This window comes from Nicotiana tomentosiformis, chromosome 12 (assembly GCF_000390325.3).
Source record: "Nicotiana tomentosiformis chromosome 12, ASM39032v3, whole genome shotgun sequence".
NCBI lineage: Eukaryota > Viridiplantae > Streptophyta > Magnoliopsida > Solanales > Solanaceae > Nicotiana > Nicotiana tomentosiformis.
Window position 1 is genome coordinate 129206485 of NC_090823.1, and position 24348 is coordinate 129230832.

A 24348-nucleotide genomic window follows, 5' to 3' on the forward strand; every position below is an offset into this window, starting at 1 on the left:
TTTATTCATGAGTACATATATTACCAGTGCATCGTTATGGGGCTGTATGATTCCTTCTGCGTCTTCGAAGGACAAGGTTCCTTTCGGTATGTAATCCTGAGCCCGAAATCGCTTCTCCCTTGTGATTGACACCTTAGTGCGTTTTAACATTGGCCCTTGGGGAACATCGATCCCTTCGACAATCATGTGAATAACGTATTGCGGTTCTTGCTCATTTTGTCTGTTGAACTCTCGGTTTTTGAAATGATTCTTGGCCCGATCACTTAGAAACTCCCGAAAGTGCCCTTCATTGAATAACCGGGCTACTTCTTCTCTCAACTGTCTGCAATCTTCCGTTGTATGGCCATGGGTGCCATGATATTTGCATACTTGATTGGGATTTCTCTGGGCTGGGTCGGTCTGCAGAGGTCGAGGCCATTTAGTATCCTTGATGCGATCGATGGCCGATACAATGGCGGATGCATCAACATTGAAGTTATATTCTGACAATCGCGGTGCTTCCTTAGGTCCGGTATGCCTGTTGAAACCATTCTTGCTCATGAGCCCTCGAGAGCTCTGGCTTCGATCATTTCTCCTTTCACCTCGTACGGAGTTGTGCCCAGGTCCGTTGCCCCTGCGATTTCTATTATACGGCTGATATCGATCCCTGTTCGACCTTGGTTCTCGATCAACGTCCCTTTTGGTAACGGACCCGGAAGGAGCCCCCAGCTGGTCGTCTTCGACTCTAATCTTCGATTGATATCGATTATGTACATCGGCCCAGGTAACAGTCGGGTACTCAATCAAGTTCTGCTTTAACTGTTGTGAAGCCACTGAGCTTCGTTCATTTAGTCCTTGAGTGAAAGCTTGAACGACTCAATCATCGGCGACCAGTGGTAGATCCATTCGTTCCATTTGGAATCGAGACACAAACTCTCTGAGCATCTCGTTATCTTTCTGCTTTACCTTGAAAAGGTCCGACTTCCTAGTCTCGACCTTTATGGCTCCGGCATGTGCTTTTACAAAAGAATCTGCAAGCATGGCAAAAGAATCGATAGAATTAGGTAGTAAATTATGGTACCATATCATTTCTCCCTTTGACAGGGTTTTCCCGAATTTCTTTAGTAACACGGATTCGATCTCGTCGTCCTCTAGATCATTCCCTTTAATCGCACACGTGTAAGAGATGACATGCTCGTTGGGGTCGGTCGTTCCATTATACTTAGGAATCTCGGGCATGCGGAACTTCTTGGGGATCGGTTTGGGAGCCGCGCTCAGGGGGAGGGGCTTTTGTACGAACTTTTTGGAATCCAAACCCTTTAATATTGGTGGTGCCCCCGGGATCTGATCAACCCTAGAGTTATAAGTTTCCATCTTCTTGTCGTTTGCTTCGATCTTCTTTTCCCCCGATTCAACTCGCTTCGTTAGTTCCTCGAGCATCTTCATGATTGCGGGATCGGTCCCCGATTCATTTTCGTTCGATTTCCTCGACACCGATTCGCCTGTGAACAGCTTCCTAGGATGGCTTGGGCTCGATCCTGCTTGGTGCATGGTTCTGGTTTCGGAGTTGTGCTATCGCGGCTTGTTGAGCCTGCAATATCTCGAAGATCATTCGAAGGCTGATTCCGTCTTCTTTGCCGCCATGTATGCTCTGAGCGGCCGACCGAACATCCCTGCGGACGCTAAGCTCGGGATCGACGACCAAATTTGCATTAATGGCTACATGCGAGCTGACGTCGATCAGATCTATTGTCGGAACTCCATCGAGACCAACTGGAGGTACGCCGTTCCCTGGTGCTATGTTGTCATTTTCATCATGGTACCGAAGTCATTGTCCACGTGTATGGGTGCTGCCTGAGAGTTCGACATGATCCTGGAATCAAAGATACTCACAAGAACAAGTATAAAATAGTGTGTGTTACGAGGGTTAGTACCAGGCATTCACTATTATCCTTAGCCCCACGGTGGGCGCCAAACTGTTTACCCAAAATACGGATAACAATTGAATTTATACGTGGCTCTAAGGATACGTGATATAACTTGGCACAAACTGAGAAAACATATAAATTGATATTTGAAATTGATTGTAGAAAGAAATAAATGCAAACCAAACGAATCGTATAGCTTTGGCCTCGAGTTAGGTCAATCTCGAACCAAATGAAGATTCTGCTAGTATATGAACAGAGTAACAAAATAATGAAAGCTAAAAGAAGGCAATGTATTGCTTTGTATTGTGTAAATGTAATCCCCCTCTACAAATGATTAGACCCCCTTTATATGGTAGGGGAGTCTTACTCTTGATATAATTCTAAATACAGTAAGGAATCTCATGATATGCTAATTAATTGGTCTCTCCTTGATATGTGCCGGAATTTCCGCCGTGATTCTCGCCTAATTGCGGATATTTCGGCTTTATGTTTTTTTGGCTCGATAAGCTTTCCTCGGTCTCGCTCGATCTCTTTCTTTCTTGGTCGGTCTCGATCTTGGGCGATCTCGATCTCGATCGGTCTCTAGGTCACGAGCTCGACAGTCAAACTTCGCATCATGGTTCGATATTACACGAGTTCGAACCTTGTCCTATTATGTTCCACTCTCGATTAGTCATACGAAGGGCAAGCTCGATTTTGACTCTATACACTTACAAAAACTTATTTCCCGCCTACTCTAATTCGAGAGATAGCGAAGGAAATCTATAAAGCTGTCTATATCATACCATTCTGGACGTTGCACCAAAAGGCTAAGAAAGACAAGACACTGAACTTCAATTTGTGAATGTTCTCTCTTCTGCCTTAAAAGCATTTGAGATTTCTATATCATACCATTCTGGACGTTGCACCAAAAGGCTAAGAAAGACAAGACACTGAACTTCAATTTGTGAATGTTCTCTCTTCTGCCTTAAAAGTTTCACCAAATGCTAGCTTGTATGGCTGGCCCTTTTTTGATGGACAAATTCCCTAGTTTGTATGCTTGAGCTTTTTAAGCCAAAGATGCTACTTTAATTGATTCTAGAGTTAATGGTACTTGGGTAGTAAATTTAGAAGGAATATGAATGATTGGCGCATGCCAAAGGAAATGCGAATTTTACAAGCTACTAGAATATTTTCAAGGCTGCAAGTTTGGTGCATACAGATTAAAACGGAAAGGTAGATCCTGAATGTTTCAAAAACTCACCAGGATTTGCCACAAATTCTGATCAATCACCAGAATTTTTGCATTGTGGCAGAAATTATGGTGATCGTCAAGATTCCTGGTGCTTCAATTCTCACCAATCACCGGCGCCCAAAGTCAAAATTATTTTCACGTGCTTGGGTCAAGTAAACGAATCAAGCTTGCATGTGAGGGAGAGTGTTTAAAACCTATAACTAATAAATAAATATGTAACTTTCTAATAGTTTAAACTTTAAAGTTAAAACTGTTAGATGAGATGGTCACACATTTCTAACAGTATTTTGTTTTTTAATTCAACCAAATAAATACCTGTATCAATAGAACTTGTTGGCGTTCATGTCAACATTACCGGGATAAGCTAATGAGAGAAAAATATTCTTCTTTTCTGAAATTTAAGGGTTTATTCATGCAAAAGGAAGATTGTAGAAGAGGTAAGCTTTCATGTACTAGCAGATTAAGGCTCTATTTACTTCTTTAAAAACGAAGGCTGAAGAAGCTTTATAGAACCTAGTCTAAGTACAGGCCTATGTGCATCTATACACCGTTTCTAAATCTGTGGAGGTGGTATTTATTGAGCATGTATATGTTGATAAAAAGAATCTGTGTTTACTGTTTTGTTTGAAGTGGGGAATACTTAAGGTAGAGCTTAGCTAGTTTGAGCAGTTGTTGTTGCCATATTGATGACTAGTTTCTTTGGTTTTAGAGTTTCACTGCTTCTTGTCTTTTATTTTTAGTTTAGCTGTTAAGTTCTGGCTATTCTTGTATTTCAATGTATGTCTGTTCTGCGATTTGTGTCAATAGATGTATTTCTCTAGTTGATATGGATATACAAGAGGCATGAATATTTTGTGCTAGATGTGCAGTGAGCTCATGACATTGGCTTGAACTTGTAGGACGCAGTTGTTTCAGAGTTGAGGCGCATAATTGATGATGTATTTTAAAACCAAAAGAGCAATGACTGTTCTCTTAAGGACTCGGAGCCTTTCAGGAAGCAATATGCTGCCGTGCTAATACAGTTAAATGAAGTCAATGAGCAGGTATGTTTATCCTCGTATTAGAATTTAAATTTCTAAGATGCACAAAGTTTGCTATGGTATTTCGTTTGCTTTGGCAGGTTTCTTCTGCTCTGTATTGCTTGAGACAGCGGAATACCTATCAGGGAAGCGTTTCACTCACATGGCCAAGGCCAGTTATAAATTTTGTCGATCCTAGAGTTTTTAGCACTTTTGATCGGTGGACTTGTACACCGCAGGAATCAGGGTTCCTTGTCAACGAGATAATAGAAAGTTCAAAAATCAAAGCCCGACCTATGGTAGATGCAGCCGTGCAGGTATACAGTCATTCAACTGTTATTTCTGTTGGGATTATTTCTAAAAGCATCGCGTGACCCAAATCGTTTTTAAAATGATGTTTGAAAAGTTTCTAAAGATGTTATGATTAAGCATAGCATGTCAATATTTATCAGTTTCTTAGAAAACCGCATTCACATGGTTTCCAGGCCGATTTATCCCTGAGCCACATGCCAACTGTAAGATCTTTTAGCATGTGGCTATTTCACTTCTCTGTGTCAATTGATTTTAGTGCATTGATCTTGCAGCTACCTGATCCTAAGTCGAAGAATATGTCAGATAGAAACGAAGCAGAAATTCCTTCAGAACTTATCGAGTTTTTAGCCAAAATTACCCCTTTATCTTTAGGGGTAGGCTTAACTTTGTCCTCTAAATATAACCCTTAGCACTATTTGCCCTTTAAGTTTACAAAACTTGAGCACTTTTAGTCTCACTAACAGAGAATACTCACTCCCGTTAAAAACCTAGCAGAGAAATAACACGTGATTTGCACGTGATGCTTAAGGGAAAGAAATACCCGCTCTTTCACCCCCTATTCAGTCGATTTCCCTCCTTTTTTAAGACTCCCTTCTCCAATTCACTCATTTTATCTCTATTAAGGTAGGTAGTTTATCTCTATTACAGTAGGTAAAAAAACCCTATCATTCTTGATTACATTTCAAGTCTTTACTACTTGCGATCCCAGCAATGATTATTAGGAGCAATGGTGAAATAAACCCTAGTTATGGTGAGTGTTCTTGCTACTTGTATTTTGCAAATATTCCTTCTTAATTTATTTTTGAAATCTCCACCATTTTTACAATACTTTACTGTCTTTTGAAGTTCTATAATATTGTGGTCCTTATCTCGAATTTTATATGCCATACAAAAGGTGAACAATATAAAATAAATATTGTGTGCGTACTCATGTGAACTCCATTCTTTATTCCAACATTCAATGGTCCCAATATGCACAACTATAAATTTATTTTTTCTGCTTTTGCATAGCCTTTGTAATTGCAGTCCTTTTTCATATAGTATTGTCACACCTCCTTTTTCCCGCGGGGACAGGGGATAAGGGAGTTTTTCCAATTAAAGTGACAATATTCGAAATGGGATTATTTATTTGATCAGAGTCGCCACTTGGAATAATTTATGGTGTCCCAAGTCACCGGTTTATTTTAAATTCCAAATCGAGAAAATTTGACTCTATTTATGGTCTGCGAACACAGAAGACCGGGTAAGGAATTCTGTTAACCCGAGAGAAGGTGTGAGGCACTCCCGGATTCCGTGGTTTTAGCACGGTCGCTCAACTATTATTAATTGGCCTAATTATCTGATTTATTACATGTTTGAAGCCTATTGCGCATTTTATCTTTTTGACCGCTTTTAATATTTATGGAATTTATTTGAACAAGTCGCGATGTCGTGCACTCGTTTGTTTTTGTACATATTGCGAATCGCGTCACGTGAAACGCACCCGCGATTTACGACATGCTTATTTTATTGTTGTTTGAAGTTATGGTTGGGTCACATGAAATGCACACCCGAATTGGAATTTACGTATCGTGACCATGCCACGGAAACCGTACCCATGACCACGATGATTCATTATTAATCGCGCTTAAAGAAAACTACGATGTTCATTAATTAATTTCCTAAAGCTAATTTTAGATTATTGTAAGGTCAAGAATTATGAAATTATTTGTGGAAGAATGAAGTAAATTAGTTAACGGAATAAATAGGCCAACATGTACCAATACTCTATAGCCCCAACAGATTAATGACCCAACATACTAAATCCAAATTCCATTATATCAAATCTATTATCATAATTCAGAGAACAAGACAATTAATATTAAGAAAAAAATGAACATACTAGTCAAATTAACAAGATAAATGTATGTTATCACGCAAGAACGACTTAAACATCCACCAAACTGCTTAATAGATTTCACCAACGATTTTAACCCTCACAACTCAAAGGAATAAACCAACAGAATATTATGAAAATGAACAAGACCAAACAAAGCAACAACTAAAACAATGCTGACACGAAATAGGCATAAGCTAATCAAAAATAAACACCAAACTATAATAAGCAAAAGAAAACAAGCAGAACTAAGGAAATGCCGAAAACAGACCTTTTTATAACTTTCGAAATATCAAAAAAAACATACTTCTCAGCTGGTTTACAAAGAAGATCGAGCCGATAATACCAGACCCGTTAACCAAAGACCATGCCGGAAAACACTCGAATCTCGCGGACGAACTCGAACTCTACTCGACCCAGAGAAAACCGAAACTCAAAGAGCTTTTGTAGGGCAGCGAGCTGAGGCGGGTCTTAGATGCGCTATCGAACTTCGACCTCGACTCTACTATTTTCCCTCGGACAAAAGCAGACTCCACTAAGATAATAAAGGATAACTAAATTTCTGCTATGGTAAATACCAAATAGAAACAGTAGAGGTGTTGAAGTTAAAGCTTTTTCTTTAGGAGATAACTAATAGGCAAAGAGTAAATTTTAGAGAGGAGAAGAGCGGCCGCTTTTTTTCTTGTTTTTATTTTGGGTGAGGTGTGTATTTATCTTTAGGTAGGGAGAAGGGGCTTAGGGTTAAGGGATTGGGCTTGGATTTAGGAAATTGGGTTGGGTCCATGTCTTGTTGGGTTTTAATTTTGGGCTAAGAAGACTAAAATAATGTAATGTATTTATAAAAATCACTCCTAATAAACTACTAAAATAAAATTAAATATTAAAAGTAAAACTATATTTTTATATTTTTAAATGTTATAATAAAGTAAAAATAGAGAAAATAGGCTAAAGTCATGGTAAAATTAAAATACTATAAACATAAATATACTAACTGACCTTAAACTAAAAATAAAAATATTTTTGAGTTTTTTTAAATTGTAATTTGAAGTAAAAATTGATTGAAACTCTATAAAAATTAAAGTTAAGTTAAATAAATATTTTAAACACTAAAATAGCTCAAAAACGTGCCGGATCAAAAATTACGTGCTTACAGCTGCCCCTCTTTGCTTGGAAACACGAAGAGTTTTCGGAGCAAAGAACAATAAGCAACGTAATTGATTTATGACCCGACGCTTATTCAAAGCGAAACAAAGACGGACAAAAGATTATGACCGAGCCCTGGTATCTGAGTTGCCTACATATCCTTGGCTTTAAAGGAATCAGGTCACGTGTAGTTCAGGGGTGAATGAAGTAATGGAGTGTGTGGAGAGGATGACAGAGTCGAGTGAGATACCGTTCCGTCGAGGTTCCGGTCCGCGGTCCTGTTATTACATCAAAAAATGAAAAAAGACTAACTAAGCCTGTCAGCTATGAGTTACAAGATTCCTATCTATAAGTCTTCCGAGGCTTGATCTTGAGGCTTGAATGGTTCTTCCTGCAGACTTTTGATTTGAACCTTGTGGCTTGCTAACTGCAGGTGCTGATTCATTCTTCTACAGCTTCTTCGGATCAAGACCGGACATGCAGTGCTCGTGTATTCAGCCATGTCTTGAGCAGTTCATGTCTTTCATTGGCTTATGCATTTTGGACTCACTTCTCTTTTTTCCTTTTTCTTTTTTTTATTTATTTTATTCTGGATTGAGACTTCTTCCTTTGGTCATCTCGGAATGTCAGCTCGCATTCTTGAGGCGAGCTTCTGCTACTTCTAACTTGAATTGAATTCTTAAATGACTTCCCTCGTTCTCCAGGTGGGCGCCTGATGACCTAGAACTCGAAATAAATTCCCTCATTCTCCAGGTGGGCGCCTGCTGACTTAAAAACTTGAAATGAATTCCCTCGTTTTCCAGGTAGGCGCCTGTGCTGACTTAAAACAGAAATGAATTCCCTCATTCTCCAGGTGGGTGCCTGATATTGACTTAAAACTAAGAGCTGTCACACCTCCTTTTTCCCGCGGGGACAGGGGATAAGGGAGTTTTTCCAATTAAAGTGACAATATTCGAAATGGGATTATTTATTTGATCAGAGTCGCCACTTGGAATAATTTATGGTGTCCCAAGTCACCGGTTTATTTTAAATTCCAAATCGAGAAAATTTGACTCTATTTATGGTCTGCGAACACAGAAGACCGGGTAAGGAATTCTGTTAACCCGAGAGAAGGTGTGAGGCACTCCCGGATTCCGTGGTTTTAGCACGGTCGCTCAACTATTATTAATTGGCCTAATTATCTGATTTATTACATGTTTGAAGCCTATTGCGCATTTTATCTTTTTGACCGCTTTTAATATTTATAGAATTTATTTGAACAAGTCGCGATGTCGTGCACTCGTTTGTTTTTGTACATATTGCGAATCGCGTCACGTGAAACGTACCCGCGATTTACGACATGCTTATTTTATTGTTGTTTGAAGTTATGGTTGGGTCACATGAAATGCACACCCGAATTGGAATTTACGTATCGTGACCATGCCACGGAAACCGTACCCATGACCACGATGATTCATTATTAATCGCGCTTAAAGAAAACTACGATGTTCATTAATTAATTTCCTAAAGCTAATTTTAGATTATTGTAAGGTCAAGAATTATGAAATTATTTGTGGAAGAATGAAGTAAATTAGTTAACGGAATAAATAGGCCAACATGTACCAATACTCTAGCCCCAACAGATTAATGACCCAACATACTAAATCCAAATTCCATTATATCAAATCTATTATCATAATTCAGAGAACAAGACAATTAATATTAAGAAAAAAATGAACAAACTAGTCAAATTAACAAGATAAATGTATGTTATCACGCAAGAACGACTTAAACATCCACCAAACTGCTTAATAGATTTCACCAACGATTTTAACCCTCACAACTCAAAGGAATAAACTAACAGAATATTATGAAAATGAACAAGACCAAACAAAGCAACAACTAAAACAATGCTGACACGAAATAGGCATAAGCTAATCAAAAATAAACACCAAACTATAATAAGCAAAAGAAAACAAGCAGAACTAAGGAAATGCCGAAAACGGACCTTTTTATAACTTTCGAAATATCAAAAAAAACATACTTCTCAGTTGGTTTACAAAGAAGATCGAGCCGATAATACCAGACCCGTTAACCAAAGACCATGCCGGAAAACACTCGAATCTCGCGGACGAACTCGAACTCTACTCGACCCAGAGAAAACCGAAACTCAAAGAGCTTTTGTAGGGCAGCGAGCTGAGGCGGGTCTTAGATGCGCTATCGAACATCGACCTCGACTCTACTATTTTCCCTTGGACAAAAGCAGACTCCACTAAGATAATAAAGGATAACTAAATTTCTGCTATGGTAAATACCAAATAGAAACAGTAGAGGTGTTGAAGTTAAAGCTTTTTCTTTAGGAGATAACTAATAGGCAAAGAGTAAATTTTAGAGAGGAGAAGAGCGGCCGCTTTTTTTCTTGTTTTTATTTTGGGTGAGGTGTGTATTTATCTTTAGGTAGGGAGAAGGGGCTTAGGGTTAAGGGATTGGGCTTGGATTTAGGAAATTGGGTTGGGTCCATGTCTTGTTGGGTTTTAATTTTGGGCTAAGAAGACTAAAATAATGTAATGTATTTATAAAAATCACTCCTAATAAACTACTAAAATAAAATTAAATATTAAAAGTAAAACTATATTTTTATATTTTTAAATGTTATAATAAAGTAAAAATAGAGAAAATAGGCTAAAGTCATGGTAAAATTAAAATACTATAAACATAAATATACTAACTGACCTTAAACTAAAAATAAAAATATTTTTGAGTTTTTTTAAATTGTAATTTGAAGTAAAAATTGATTGAAACTCTATAAAAATTAAAGTTAAGTTAAATAAATATTTTAAAAACTAAAATAGCTCAAAAACGTGCCGGATCAAAAATTACGTGCTTACAGCTGCCCCTCTTTGCTTGGAAACACGAAGAGTTTTCGGAGCAAAGAACAATAAGCAACGTAATTGATTTATGACCCGACGCTTATTCAAAGCGAAACAAAGACGGACAAAAGATTATGACCGAGCCCTGGTATCTGAGTTGCCTACATATCCTTGGCTTTAAAGGAATCAGGTCACGTGTAGTTCAGGGGTGAATGAAGTAATGGAGTGTGTGGAGAGGATGACAGAGTCGAGTGAGATACCGTTCCGTCGAGGTTCCGGTCCGCGGTCCTGTTATTACATCAAAAAATGAAAAAAGACTAACTAAGCCTGTCAGCTATGAGTTACAAGATTCCTATCTATAAGTCTTCCGAGGCTTGATCTTGAGGCTTGAGTGGTGCTTCATGCAGACTTTTGATTTGAACCTTGCGGCTTGCTAACTGCAGGTGCTGATTCATTCTTCTACAGCTTCTTCGGATCAAGACCGGACATGCAGTGCTCGTGTATTCAGCCATGTCTTGAGCAGTTCATGTCTTTCATTGGCTTATGCATTTTGGACTCACTTCTCTTTTTTCCTTTTTCTTTTTTTTATTTATTTTATTCTGGATTGAGACTTCTTCCTTTGGTCATCTCGGAATGTCAGCTCGCATTCTTGAGGCGAGCTTCTGCTACTTCTAACTTGAATTGAATTCTTAAATGACTTCCCTCGTTCTCCAGGTGGGCGCCTGATGACTTAGAACTCGAAATAAATTCCCTCATTCTCCAGGTGGGCGCCTGCTGACTTAAAAACTTGAAATGAATTCCCTCGTTTTCCAGGTAGGCGCCTGTGCTGACTTAAAACAGAAATGAATTCCCTCATTCTCCAGGTGGGTGCCTGATATTGACTTAAAACTTGAAATGAATTTCCTCGTTTTCCAGGTGGGCGTCTGTTGCTAACTTAAAACTTGAAATGAATTCCCTTATTTTCCAGGTGGGCGCCTGATGACTTAAAACTGAAATAAATTCCCTCGTTTTTCAGGTGGGCACCTGATGACTTAAAAAAGAAATGAATTCCCTCATTTTTCAGGTGGGCGCCTGCTGACTTAAAACTGAAATTAATTCCCCCGTTCTCCAGGTGGGCGCCTGATGACTTAAAAACTTGAAATAAATTCTCTCGTTCTCCAGGTGGGCGCCTGATAATGACTTGAAAATTAAAACAAATTCCCTCATTCTCCAGGTGGGTGCCTGATGACTTTAAAACTTTGAAATTAATTCCCCCGTTCTCCAGGTGGGCGCCCGCTGTTGACTTAACACGTGAAATGAATTCTCTCATTCTCCAGGTGGGCGCCTGCTAACTTAAAAACTTGAAATAAATTCCCTCATTCTCCAGGTGGGCGCCTGTGCTGACTTAAAACCTGAAATGAATTCCCTCGTTTTCCAGGTGGGCGCCTGCTGACCTAAAAACTTGAAATAAAATCCCTCGTTTTCCAGGTGGGTGCCTGATGTTGACTTAAAACTTGAAATAAATTTCCTCATTCTCCAGGTGGGCGTCTGCTGACTTAAAACTTGAAATTAATTCCCTCGTTCTCCAGGTGGGCGCCTGCTGACTTAAAACTTGAAATAAAATCCCTCGTTTTCCAGGTGGGTGCCTGCAACTACAACAAAACGGAAACAACAAAAGAAACTTTTTCTGCCCCAGTTTACACTAGGAAGATTTGTGAGTTATTAGCAGAACTATAAATTACCTATGTTATTGATGAAGGATGCAATGATGAGAGCAAAATTGAGGACTCGACTAGGATGTGCATCTTCTAAAGAAATAAAAATCTGAAAAACCCAAACTAGGAAGTGCATCTCCTAAATTTGAGATTGAGCTTACAGAAAACTATAAACTAAGCTTGACTAAACTAAAAACTGACCCTATTCTCCAGGCGAGACCCCTGATTTCAAGAAAACTAAAGATTGATTACTCAAGAAAACTAAAAGTTGACCTTTATTTTTTTTTCAGATTTTCTTTTTTTTAAAACTTATTATCCTAGGAGAAAATTCATCAGACTAGTTTTTTTTTTTTTTTTGGTATCTTAGGAGAAAGATTCATCAGACTAAGATTTGTATCCTAGGAGAAAGTTCATCAGACTAGGTTTTCTATCTTAGGAGAAAGATTCATCAGACTAAGACGTTTATTCTAGGAAAAAGTTCATCAGACTAGGTTTTCTATCTTAGGAGAAAGATTTATCAGACTAAGATTTTGATCCTAGGAGAAAGTTCATCAGACTAGGTCCTTTTGTTATCTTAGGAGAAAGATTCATCAGACTAAGATTTTGATCCTAGGAGAAAGTTCATCAGACTAGGTCTTCGATCTTAGGAGAAAGATTCATCAGACTAAGACGTTTATCCTAGGAGAAAATTCATCAGACTAGGTTTTCTATCTTAGGAGAATGATTCATCAGACTAAGACTTCGAACCTAGGAGAAAGTTCATCAGACTAGGTCTTTTTTGTTATCTTAGGAGAAAGATTCATCAGACTAAGTTTTCTATCTTAGAAGAAAGATTCATCAGACTAAGATTTTGATCCTAGGAGAAAATTCATCAAACTAGGTCTCTTTTTATTATCTTAGGAGAAAAATTCATCGGACTAAGATTTCGATCCTAGGAGAAAATTCATCAGACTAAGATTTCGATCCTAGGAGAAAATTCATCAGACTAGGTTTTCTATCTTAGGAGAAAAATTCATCAGACTAAGATTTTTATTGGGAGAAAATCCATCGGACTAGGACTTTTTATCCTAAAGGAAAAATGTGAAGAGCAATGGCAACATTTATGCATACTAGCAAGACAGATAAAGGCAAAAATTTGAGAAACTTACCTTTTGTTGGCTCTTCTCTTTTTTTTTCTTTTTTTTTTTTTTTGGAAACCCAAATTCCTTGCACTGCTTTGTTCCTGTTTCAAACAAAGAAAATTTTGTCAGTTTTAAAAGTGGTGGTCGGTTTGCGGCCTTGAGTCTTGGGTGGCTTGACTTTGTGATCATCCAACTTTTGGAAGACTGACTGCATTGGTAGTTGGCTGCACTGCTGGGAGACTCTGTTGTTCCTTACAAGGGACCTTTACTTTCTGTATCAAACCTGATTGTTTCGCTCCCAATTCCACTTGTGTTTTGAGGCTCAATCAGCCTTATCTAAAAAAAAGAGATTTCTTTTCTTGGATAACCTTTTCAGATATCTTGAATGGCTTTTGCTTTTAGAGCAATTTGGTCTCTCAGGGAGAATCACAACTGGTAAGTGTGTTTTGCACAATGTGCCACTTCATAGTCCTTGTTCGGTACTACAGGGAATCCCTGATTAACCTTGAGGTTATCTTTGCTTGCTTTAGCCAAATAGGCTGACAAGAGTATTTTGGGGGAAACCTTCGTATTGCACGAATCCTCAAGACATGTTGGCTGTAACAACTGACTGTGCTGGCCAAATTTACTTTGTGCAACTGAAAAGCTGGTAGCAGATTTTGAAATCTTTTCTTGCTTGTTTTGACAAGGACTGACTCAGAGCGAATGACACAATGATGCGAAGAAACAATATTAACAAGAAATACCCCTGTCGGGAAGGAAAGGAGGAAGATTTTTTTGGGGGGGCGGCAGCTAGCCTTTATGATCATGACATGCATTTTGGACTTAGCGGCCTGATCTTTCAAACTGTTCAAATCTTTCCTTTTATCATTCCTATGACATTTGAAGTCGGGCTTGTTTGTGCCAATTCTTTGCATCAGCTTAATGACTCACTTTCGACTAGTGGTGCCCCGAGGGGTTTTCATCAACAAGTCTCTCTCATTTATTCATCTCTGATTACCGTCGTCTTACAATGCCCATGAGGGTTTTCACTAGTAAGACTCTCTCATTTTTCTTCTTTTTTTTTCTTTTTTTTTCTTTGTGTGAGCAACCTGACAGTGTTCTATGTCGTGTGACAACCGTTGCTCATTGCATGCGTTTCTTGGCATTCTTGAAGGCATATCGGGAGGTCTTTATTTGGAAGGTTTTTGGATAGGGTTGGAAAGATGGGTCGGCATGGAGGCTCTAAGTAGACTCAATATGATGGGTTGTACACTTTACAACTCTTGGAATCGACTCTTTCAAAAGTGAAATAAAATCTTTGCCACAGCTTTAGATATTGGGGATTTTTGGATTTTTTTTTATTTTTTTTGAATTCTTATTTTGTTGGACCAAACTGTGTAAGGCTGCCTACGTATCCCTTTTTTAAAGGAATCATGTCTAACGTAGTTCAAACATGTGACCTAACTATTATTTGTCATCGTTCTTTCTGCTCTTTTTTTTTTCTTTTTTTCCGTTTTTTTTCTTTTATTTTTTCAAAACAAGTTGCCCAACTTCTATTTTCTGGGGGTATGAGCTTTTGACTGTTCTTTTCTTCTTCTTTTTTTTTTTTTTACTTGTACTTTCTAAGAGTTGCCCCAGTTCGTACTCTTTGGGCATGGACTTTTCTTTTCATTTTTTCATTTCATTTTTTTTTTGGACTTTTAACTCTAAACTTGATTCCAAAAGAGGGTGGTCGAAGAAAATAACACAGGCTCAAAAGGGGTAACAAAGGGTAAAGTGTTTGGGTAGCAGAAAAATGGCCTCCTAGCCTCGAGAATGCCAAACATGGTTTCCTTTCGCGATACAACATTGATGAACATGTCTGTCTTCTTGGTGTGTCGTGGTCGAAAGACACTTTCCATCCCTTAATGTCAAACTTTCCAACAAACTTCAATTGATTCTTTCCCAAACCCGATCTTCACAATAATTTGAAGGTAAAACTTACTCGAGCTTAATTCCAAAGTGTTTCGACTCTTTGTTCATCCTAAAAAATATCTTCTTCTTTTTTCGGTTATCCGATTCAAGATTAGATCAATTTTCTAAGATCTGGCCAAAAGTTCCGAATGCATGCCATGTCACTAGAACTAGCGGCGAAAGAACTAAGCATGGAATGAAACAAGGACAAAGTGTATTTCACTGAATAACGGATAGAAGGATTTGACAATAAGACAAACAAACTAAAATCCGAGTTACGACCCTAAAATAACCCGGCTAATGAAAATAGCAACAAAACGAACAGACAAGACTCACACAGACAAAATAGAGGGATAGAAGGGTTCGACTCAATAAAACAAATAAAATCTGGATCACACCCTGGAATAACCCAGGTAATAGAAAAAACATCAAAACAAGCTACCAAGATTCCTTCCTAGTGGAGGAGGGAATGACTTTTCAATTGCTAAGCTTGACATTTAGCCACAACTTTGTTCATCAGAATCACCATGGCCTTCTCCAATTTCAGTCGGCAAGTTCCCGAGAGGATTCTCATACTCCATGTCACCACACATCATCCCCACAAAGTGTGCATCATCATGTGCATATAAAGGATTCTGCGTGATATTCTGGGTGTCATTATCTTGGATCACTATCAGTTTTTCCTGGATCATCCTTTCTATTTCTCTTTTCAAATCCCGACAACTTTCAACATTGTGCCCCTGGGCATTGGAATGGTATTCACACCTTTTAGAAAGGTCAAAGTTTCTTGCACGTGGGTCCACATAATTTGGAGGAATAGGTGCAATCATGTCATAATGCTTTAATTTCTCAAACACACTTGCATAGGACTCTCCTATTGGTGTAAAATTATCTTTCAACCTTTGTTCCCCTTCTATACCCCTGGCTCCGTTGTGGGTTATAGGGCATTTGAAAATTTTGTGGAGACTGGTGGAGATTTTGCGGTGCTGGTGCTCGCTTTCTGGGGTGTCTTGGTGGCTGGACAACATACTGAAATGGAGCAATAGAGTATTGTGGGTTCTGAGGTGGATAGTAGTGCTCAGGGGAATCATCGGAAACCTGATGAGGCTGCTTATACCTTCGAGATGTTCTCCTAGGACCTCTTCTCGACCTTATTGTCATCATGGTTTCTTCATCCTTCTCATTCGTGTCACTAAAATTATCAGATTCAATCTTTACAGCCTGAGTTGCAGCTTTGAGAACTGCTTGACTTATAATTTTGCCTGTCTTAAGGCCATTCTCAACCATTTCCCCAATTTTGATTGCTTCCAAGAAGGATTTGCCAACTGCGGACATCATGTTTTGAAAATAATCTGGCTCTTGAGCCTGAAGGAAGACAGTGATTAGCTCGTGGTCATCCGTGGGTGGCTTAACTCTAGCTGCTTGCTCTCTCCATTTAATGGCATATTTCCTGAAGCTTTCAGTCGATTTCTTCTTCAAGTTAGAAAAGGAATTGCGGTCTGGGGCGATGTCGATATTGTACTGGAATTGTCTGACGAAGGCCCGGGCCATGTCATCCCAGACATGCCAGTGAGAGGTGTCTTGATCAATAAACCATTCAGAGGCCACCCCTGTCAAGCTTTCCCCAAAATAAGCCATTAGCAATTCTTCATTTCTTCCCGCACCTCTTAGCTGATTGCAATACCTTTTCAAGTGAGCTATGGGGTCGCCGCGTCCATCATACTTTTCAAATTTGGGGATCTTGAAACCAAGTGGCAAACGAACATCGGGGAACATACATAGATCCTTGAAGGCAACACTCTTCTTACCTGCCAACCCTTGCATATTTTTCAACTGCTGTTCTAAGCTTTTCATTCTTTGGGTCATTTCTTCCTGTGCCATCTTACGGGCAGGATTCTCAATCTTTGCAGGAAGATCGAATAGGTACGAGTGGTACTCAGGAGAATGGTATTGTTCTTGTTGGGTAGCAAATTGTGACTCGTGAGTTTTCTTTTGCACCACCGTCGGTTGTGGGATGGTGAAGACGGGTATAACAGTAGTGGTTGTCTGATTGGTTGTCAATGGCACACTTTGGGAGCGCGCAACAGAAGTTTCAGTTGTAGTCATACAGTTAGGAAAAAGACTGAACCCAGGTGGATAGGATTGATCGGTCAATGAGACCGGAATGGTAGTAGTCGAAATGGATGTGAACTCTGGGAAACCATGAATAGAAAAAGGCGGTCCTTGGCCATTGGCCCATGCTTGACACATTTCAGTCATTTGTTGCTTCAGTACTCTATTTTCCTCAACCACAGTAGACTCATGTAGAACCCTCTGACCCTGAGTCTCTTGAGCACTTGTAACAGCTTTGATGCCAGTTGTCAATGGCATTTTTTTCTTGGATATTGTGTTGCCAACTTATCACAAACCGACCACCTCAAACTTTTTCTATGATTCAAAACAAGAGATACGTTAGAATGGACTCAGTCGGTCCTTATTATCATCATCATTTTTATTTTATTTTTTCATTTATTTATTTTTTTTGGTCGATCGAACCTGATGTGGGTTGTCTACGTATCATGTGGGAACATGAATCAGATCGTGCGTAGTTCGAGAGGATCAGAAATAAGGTAAATAAACTAACTCTTTTTGGATTTTGATTTTTTTTCTTTTTAATTTCCGAAAGAAAGAATTATATATAAAAAAAAGAAAATATTTTTTGGAATTTGATTATTTTTTCTAATTTTTTTCCGATAGGACTTCTATATAAGAAATAAAAATATTTTTTGGCTTTTGATGTTTTTGTTTTTTTTTTGGATTTTTTGGGAGAAAGACTTTCTAAAAAAAAGGTAGAAAATATTTTTTGGATTTTAATTTCATTTGTTTTCTTTTTCTAATGAAAGACTCCTACAAATAAATTTTTTTTTTGGTCTAAAATTATTTTTTAATCTTTTATTTGTTTGGGATTTTCTAAAAAAAAAAGACTCCTAAAAGAAGGAATTAAAGGAAATATTTTTGGATTTTTAAAAATGGGGTCTCAAAGAATGACTTTCTAAACAAGGAAATAAAGGAAAATATTTTAGATTTTTTAAAAATTGTGGTCTAAAAGAAAGACTTCCTAAAGAGGAGGTAAAGAAAATATTTTTGGATTTTTTGAAAATTGTGGGCCGGAACCGATGAGGTTTGCCTACGTATCCCACATCCGGTGAGAATCAGACCCGCGTAGTTCTGTCAGTTTTGACGGAACAAGGGAAACAATGACTTTTGAAAGTATTGGCTTATTTTCTCTCTTTTTTTTTCAAAATTTCCGCAGAGTTTCGAAATGTTTCAAATACCTACCTCACTTTTTTTTTTCTTGATTTTCTTTCCCTATTCTAGAAGCCGGTCAACATACAAGTTGAAGCAAATGAAAACACAAGTAGCACGTAAAATGCATCAGGATGGTCTTTTAATTTTTTGGTACACCTGTCCTAGACGGACCCAACCCCTGTGTTGAGTCCCTAAGGTCAAATGCACGTGATGCAAACAAACGTTCCTACTAGGGATCCAGCATGAGGCTATGTTATTCTAAGTTTGAATCCTGAAGTGTGTTGTTCTAGACCTGGCTCACCCGAGCGGACAACTCGAGCCGGGGGGGCAACGTACCGGTAACCAAAAGGCCATCCGGCTTTGTAACTGATCCGATCCTCGTTCTAAATTAGGATATGACATTAACAGAAAAGAAGTCACGCCAGCGTGCACTTCCTAGAAGATTTAGAAGACTCAGAGAGAAGAAGGGTTTTCGTGACAGTTTATATACAGTCCAAACAATATCAAAGCGGTAAAAAGAGGCATTTAGCACATTAGGCTCAAACACGTAAAAAATCAGATAATAAGTAAAAGCCAAGTATAACAGTCATCTAAGCTCGAATTCTGAACCCTGTTTAAGAGATTCTGGGTTCGGTCCCCAGCAGAGTCGCCAGAGCTGTCACACCTCCTTTTTCCCGCGGGGACAGGGGATAAGGGAGTTTTTCCAATTAAAGTGACAATATTCGAAATGGGATTATTTATTTGATCAGAGTCGCCACTTGGAATAATTTATGGTGTCCCAAGTCACCGGTTTATTTTAAATTCCAAATCGAGAAAATTTGACTCTATTTATGGTCTGCGAACACAGAAGACCGGGTAAGGAATTCTGTTAACCCGAGAGAAGGTGTGAGGCACTCCCGGATTCCGTGGTTTTAGCACGGTCGCTCAACTATTATTAATTGGCCTAATTATCTGATTTATTACATGTTTGAAGCCTATTGCGCATTTTATCTTTTTGACCGCTTTTAATATTTATAGAATTTATTTGAACAAGTCGCGATGTCGTGCACTCGTTTGTTTTTGTACATATTGCGAATCGCGTCACGTGAAACGCACCCGCGATTTACGACATGCTTATTTTATTGTTGTTTGAAGTTATGGTTGGGTCACATGAAATGCACACCCGAATTGGAATTTACGTATCGTGACCATGCCACGGAAACCGTACCCATGACCACGATGATTCATTATTAATCGCGCTTAAAAAAAACTACGATGTTCATTAATTAATTTCCTAAAGCTAATTTTAGATTATTGTAAGGTCAAGAATTATGAAATTATTTGTGGAAGAATGAAGTAAATTAGTTAACGGAATAAATAGGCCAACATGTACCAATACTCTATAGCCCCAACAGATTAATGACCCAACATACTAAATCCAAATTCCATTATATCAAATCTATTATCATAATTCAGAGAACAAGACAATTAATATTAAGAAAAAAATGAACATACTAGTCAAATTAACAAGATAAATGTATGTTATCACGCAAGAACGACTTAAACATCCACCAAACTGCTTAATAGATTTCACCAACGATTTTAACCCTCACAACTCAAAGGAATAAACCAACAGAATATTATGAAAATGAACAAGACCAAACAAAGCAACAACTAAAACAATGCTGACACGAAATAGGCATAAGCTAATCAAAAATAAACACCAAACTATAATAAGCAAAAGAAAACAAGCAGAACTAAGGAAATGCCGAAAACGGACCTTTTTATAACTTTCGAAATATCAAAAAAAACATACTTCTCAGCTGGTTTACAAAGAAGATCGAGCCGATAATACCAGACCCGTTAACCAAAGACCATGCCGGAAAACACTCGAATCTCGCGGACGAACTCGAACTCTACTCGACCCAGAGAAAACCGAAACTCAAAGAGCTTTTGTAGGGCAGCGAGCTGAGGCGGGTCTTAGATGCGCTATCGAACTTCGACCTCGACTCTACTATTTTCCCTCGGACAAAAGCAGACTCCACTAAGATAATAAAGGATAACTAAATTTCTGCTATGGTAAATACCAAATAGAAACAGTAGAGGTGTTGAAGTTAAAGCTTTTTCTTTAGGAGATAACTAATAGGCAAAGAGTAAATTTTAGAGAGGAGAAGAGCGGCCGCTTTTTTTCTTGTTTTTATTTTGGGTGAGGTGTGTATTTATCTTTAGGTAGGGAGAAGGGGCTTAGGGTTAAGGGATTGGGCTTGGATTTAGGAAATTGGGTTGGGTCCATGTCTTGTTGGGTTTTAATTTTGGGCTAAGAAGACTAAAATAATGTAATGTATTTATAAAAATCACTCCTAATAAACTACTAAAATAAAATTAAATATTAAAAGTAAAACTATATTTTTATATTTTTAAATGTTATAATAAAGTAAAAATAGAGAAAATAGGCTAAAGTCATGGTAAAATTAAAATACTATAAACATAAATATACTAACTGACCTTAAACTAAAAATAAAAATATTTTTGAGTTTTTTTAAATTGTAATTTGAAGTAAAAATTGATTGAAACTCTATAAAAATTAAAGTTAAGTTAAATAAATATTTTAAACACTAAAATAGCTCAAAAACGTGCCGGATCAAAAATTACGTGCTTACAAGTATGTCTAAATAAACTTTCAATTTTTTTTGTTTATGCAGTTCCTTTGTACGAGTCAGATTATTTTACTATTAAAATAACACATGTTGGTTTAATGAAACTCAATCCTACAAGGCATTATGTTGGGGGCAGAATGAACTTTATTGACTATGTCAATGGGGCTGAACTAAAGTTGTCGATATTCAAATCGATCGCTGAATTATGTGGTTATGGGAATGACTCGATAACTTTTTGGCACAGGCCCAGCAGGCTAGGTGACAAAATGAGGCTAGTTTCAACTGATAAGGAAGCCGCCGTTGTTGCAAAAAATATTCTCAGTGATTGGGTACATGACATGTACTTTGAACATTTGGATGCGTATATAGAAATGGGTATTGAGGATGATATCTATGATGGACAAAACAATTCAAGGAATGATAATCATGTTACTGTTGGAGAACATCAAAAAGAAGTTGGAGGTGAAAATTCTTCAAGTAGTGAAGATTTCGAAGATTCAGAAAACGACTTGTCAGATGAAAATGATTTATCAGAAAGAATTAGAAATGAGAAGCGTAGATATGAGGTTAGTGAAGAGCTACAGAGAAAGTTGAATGTTGAAGATGGGGAGTCAAACTGCTGCAACTCTGATGACACAAGGAGCTTACAAAGTGATTCGGATACCGAAAGTTTAAACTTTCCAAAGTTCAACCCCAAAACAGATGGAAAAAATCCAAAATTGGCATTAGAGTTAACCTTTGGAAACAAGAGAGTTCATATATGCTGTAATAACTCATGAAGTTAGTCAAAGGACAATACATAAAATGGCGCAAAAATGACAACACACGAGTGAGAGCAGTTTGTAGACATTCAGGTTGCGAATGGGAGATTATGGCTTCAAGAATGCATAGGGATAGGGCATTTCAGATCAAGACATACAATGATTATCATAGTTGTAAAGGATGGAACCATAGCAACAAAACCATCACTTCTTCCTACATTGCAAGAAGATATCTTGATGACATTAGCAAGCACATAGATTGGAATGTCAAGGAATTTAGAGATCATGTGAGTGTGGAGCTAAGAGCTCATGTGACATTACATCAATGTCGAAGAGCTAAGCAAAAGGCGCTGAAACTAATTTATGGAGATCTAAATGCTCATACAAGGTAATGTGGAACTATTGTAATGAAATTGGGAGGACAAATCCAAATACTTCTATCTATATGAAGTTGGTTGAAAATGAGGTTTCTAACAAACCTAATAGATTTCAGAGAATCTATATTTGCTTTGGGGGTTGTAAGGAAGGTTTCAAGAGTGGTTGTAGAAGGATAGTAGGAGTAGATGGTTGTTGGCTTAAGGGTCCAATGTATGGGACTCAGTTGTTGACCGCTATTGGAATTGATCCTAATAATAATTCATGATAAGATTATAGGGGCAAGCATACATGATAAGTGGGCTGTGGACTTGCTAAACAAAATATGCAGTTGTAGGAAATGGGATTTGACAGGAATTCCTTACAAGCATGCCATTGCTGCAATTTGGGCTAAAAAAGATGAGATTAAATTCTATGTTCATGATTGCTACAAGGTGGAAACATATAGAAGGGTCTATGACTTTGCTATTCTACCTATGAATGGTCAACATATGTGGCCTAAGTCAAGCAACGTGCCTCCTTTGACTCCACAATTAGTAAGAACAAGCACAAAAGGAAGAAAGCAAAAACTAAGGAGAAAAGAACCAGATGAAGTAGGAGCAAGTAGAACTAAAATGAAAAGAAAGCAGAATTCTTTGCTTTGTAGCTTATGTCATAATGCTGGCCACAATAAAAGAACATGCAAATTTATTATTCAGCTAGATTCCCAAGTTGATGAGCCTTCATCTTATGCTCCTGCCTCGTCAACTCGTGCAAAGCTTCCAGTATCAATAACTTACAATTGAATTCTGTTTATTAAGTTATTATAATATGAACGAGTAATAGTACCATATATTTTGTTTGCAGGTAAGAAGAGGACATGTGGTGCATAAACATATGCAATGTGCTCAAGAATTTGATAGTTAACATGACTGAAGTTCTAATATTGTTGCTGCTGAAATGTTGATATTTTGTTGCTGAAATGGTGATATTTTGCTGTTGAAATGCTGGAATGAGTACTTTTGCCGCTGAAATGCTGAATTTTTGCTGTTGATATGCTGATTTTTGCTGCTGAAAATGCTGATTTTCGCTGCTGAAATGCTGATCATTTTGCTCTTGAAATGCTGGAATGCTGTATTTTTCCCGCAGAAATACTGATTTTTGTTGCTGAAATGCTGATTTTGCTGCTGAAATGCTGATAGCTTTGCACTTTGAATGCGTTTTTACTGCTGGAATGCTGATTTTTGCTGCTGGAGTGCTGATTGAAGGCTTTTTTACTGCTGAAATGTTGTCGATATTAGTTTTGCTGTTGCGAAGCTTTATTTTTCTTCTGTTAGATACTTTAATTCTGTTGAATCTGTTTCTTTTCTTCCTTTTTTGTCTATGGTGATAGTTAGGATTGATAGTTAGTGGAATTGGAATTGTACAGATATGATCTTCATTTTTGAACCAATGATATTCAATGAAATCTGAATATTTAGGTGATGCCGACTCTTTTCATTGGTTTTACCTTTCTGTAGCTAGTTTAGCATTACACATTTTATAAAGAACATTCTGTTAGTTTTTTAACTGAAGTTATGACTTTCTGTTAGTGAGACTAAAAGTGCTCAAGATTTGTAAACTTAAAGGACAAATAGTGCTTGGGGTTATATTTTGAGGACAAAGTTAAGCCTACCCCTAATGTTAGGGATAATTTTGACTAAAAACTCAGGAACTTATCACTAAATGTGTTGCAACTTTGCTTATGATTCAGGTAAATACAATTGGTTGCCTCAGTTCTTTTCCTGTGTTCTGTTGACAAGTTTTTTCATACCGTAATTCCAGTACATTTTCCAAGTTTTTATGTTTCTTCTGACTGACTGAGTGGTTTTTGTGAAAAGATCATTGCTCTAGAACGTTCAGAATGGAAATTATCTTGCTTGGATTACCCATCATTTTCTGTCCTTCGCTGGAATTTGGATTTCCATGTTGAGTTGCTTTTGCATGACATAAAATGCTTCTCTCTAGAAGATGCTTCTCGTTCTTTTCAATATTTTTGATTACAGATTTAATCTTTATCAACACTTACCCTTTTACCTCTTGTAAATTCACTATGTAGATAACTAACCTTATTCATGGTTAAACTCTCTGATCAATACAAAGTCAATTTGATATCCCTCTTCCCATTGTTCTTTTAGAAGGGGAGTCTTGGCGTAACTGGTAAAGTTGTTGACATGTGA

At 37.8% G+C, this 24348-nt stretch overlaps 1 protein-coding gene across 5 annotated transcripts in view; it reads left to right on the forward strand.

The window, feature by feature from the left end:
• LOC104102643 (protein ALWAYS EARLY 3-like) overlaps positions 1-23614 on the forward strand; it is a 37871-nt gene extending 14257 nt beyond the window's left edge. For 2 of the 5 annotated variants that reach the window (XR_011412595.1, XM_070191571.1), the window contains 3 exons: positions 4041-4184; positions 4262-4477; positions 22997-23614. Coding sequence is in view for 4 of the 5 variants with exons in the window: in XM_070191571.1 (XP_070047672.1) it covers positions 4041-4088 (48 nt within the window). In the remaining variant the exon portion in view is untranslated. The other 3 variants (XM_070191573.1, XM_070191569.1, XM_070191572.1) reach the window with 3 other exon arrangements.
• The last annotated feature ends 734 nt before the right edge of the window (positions 23615-24348 follow it).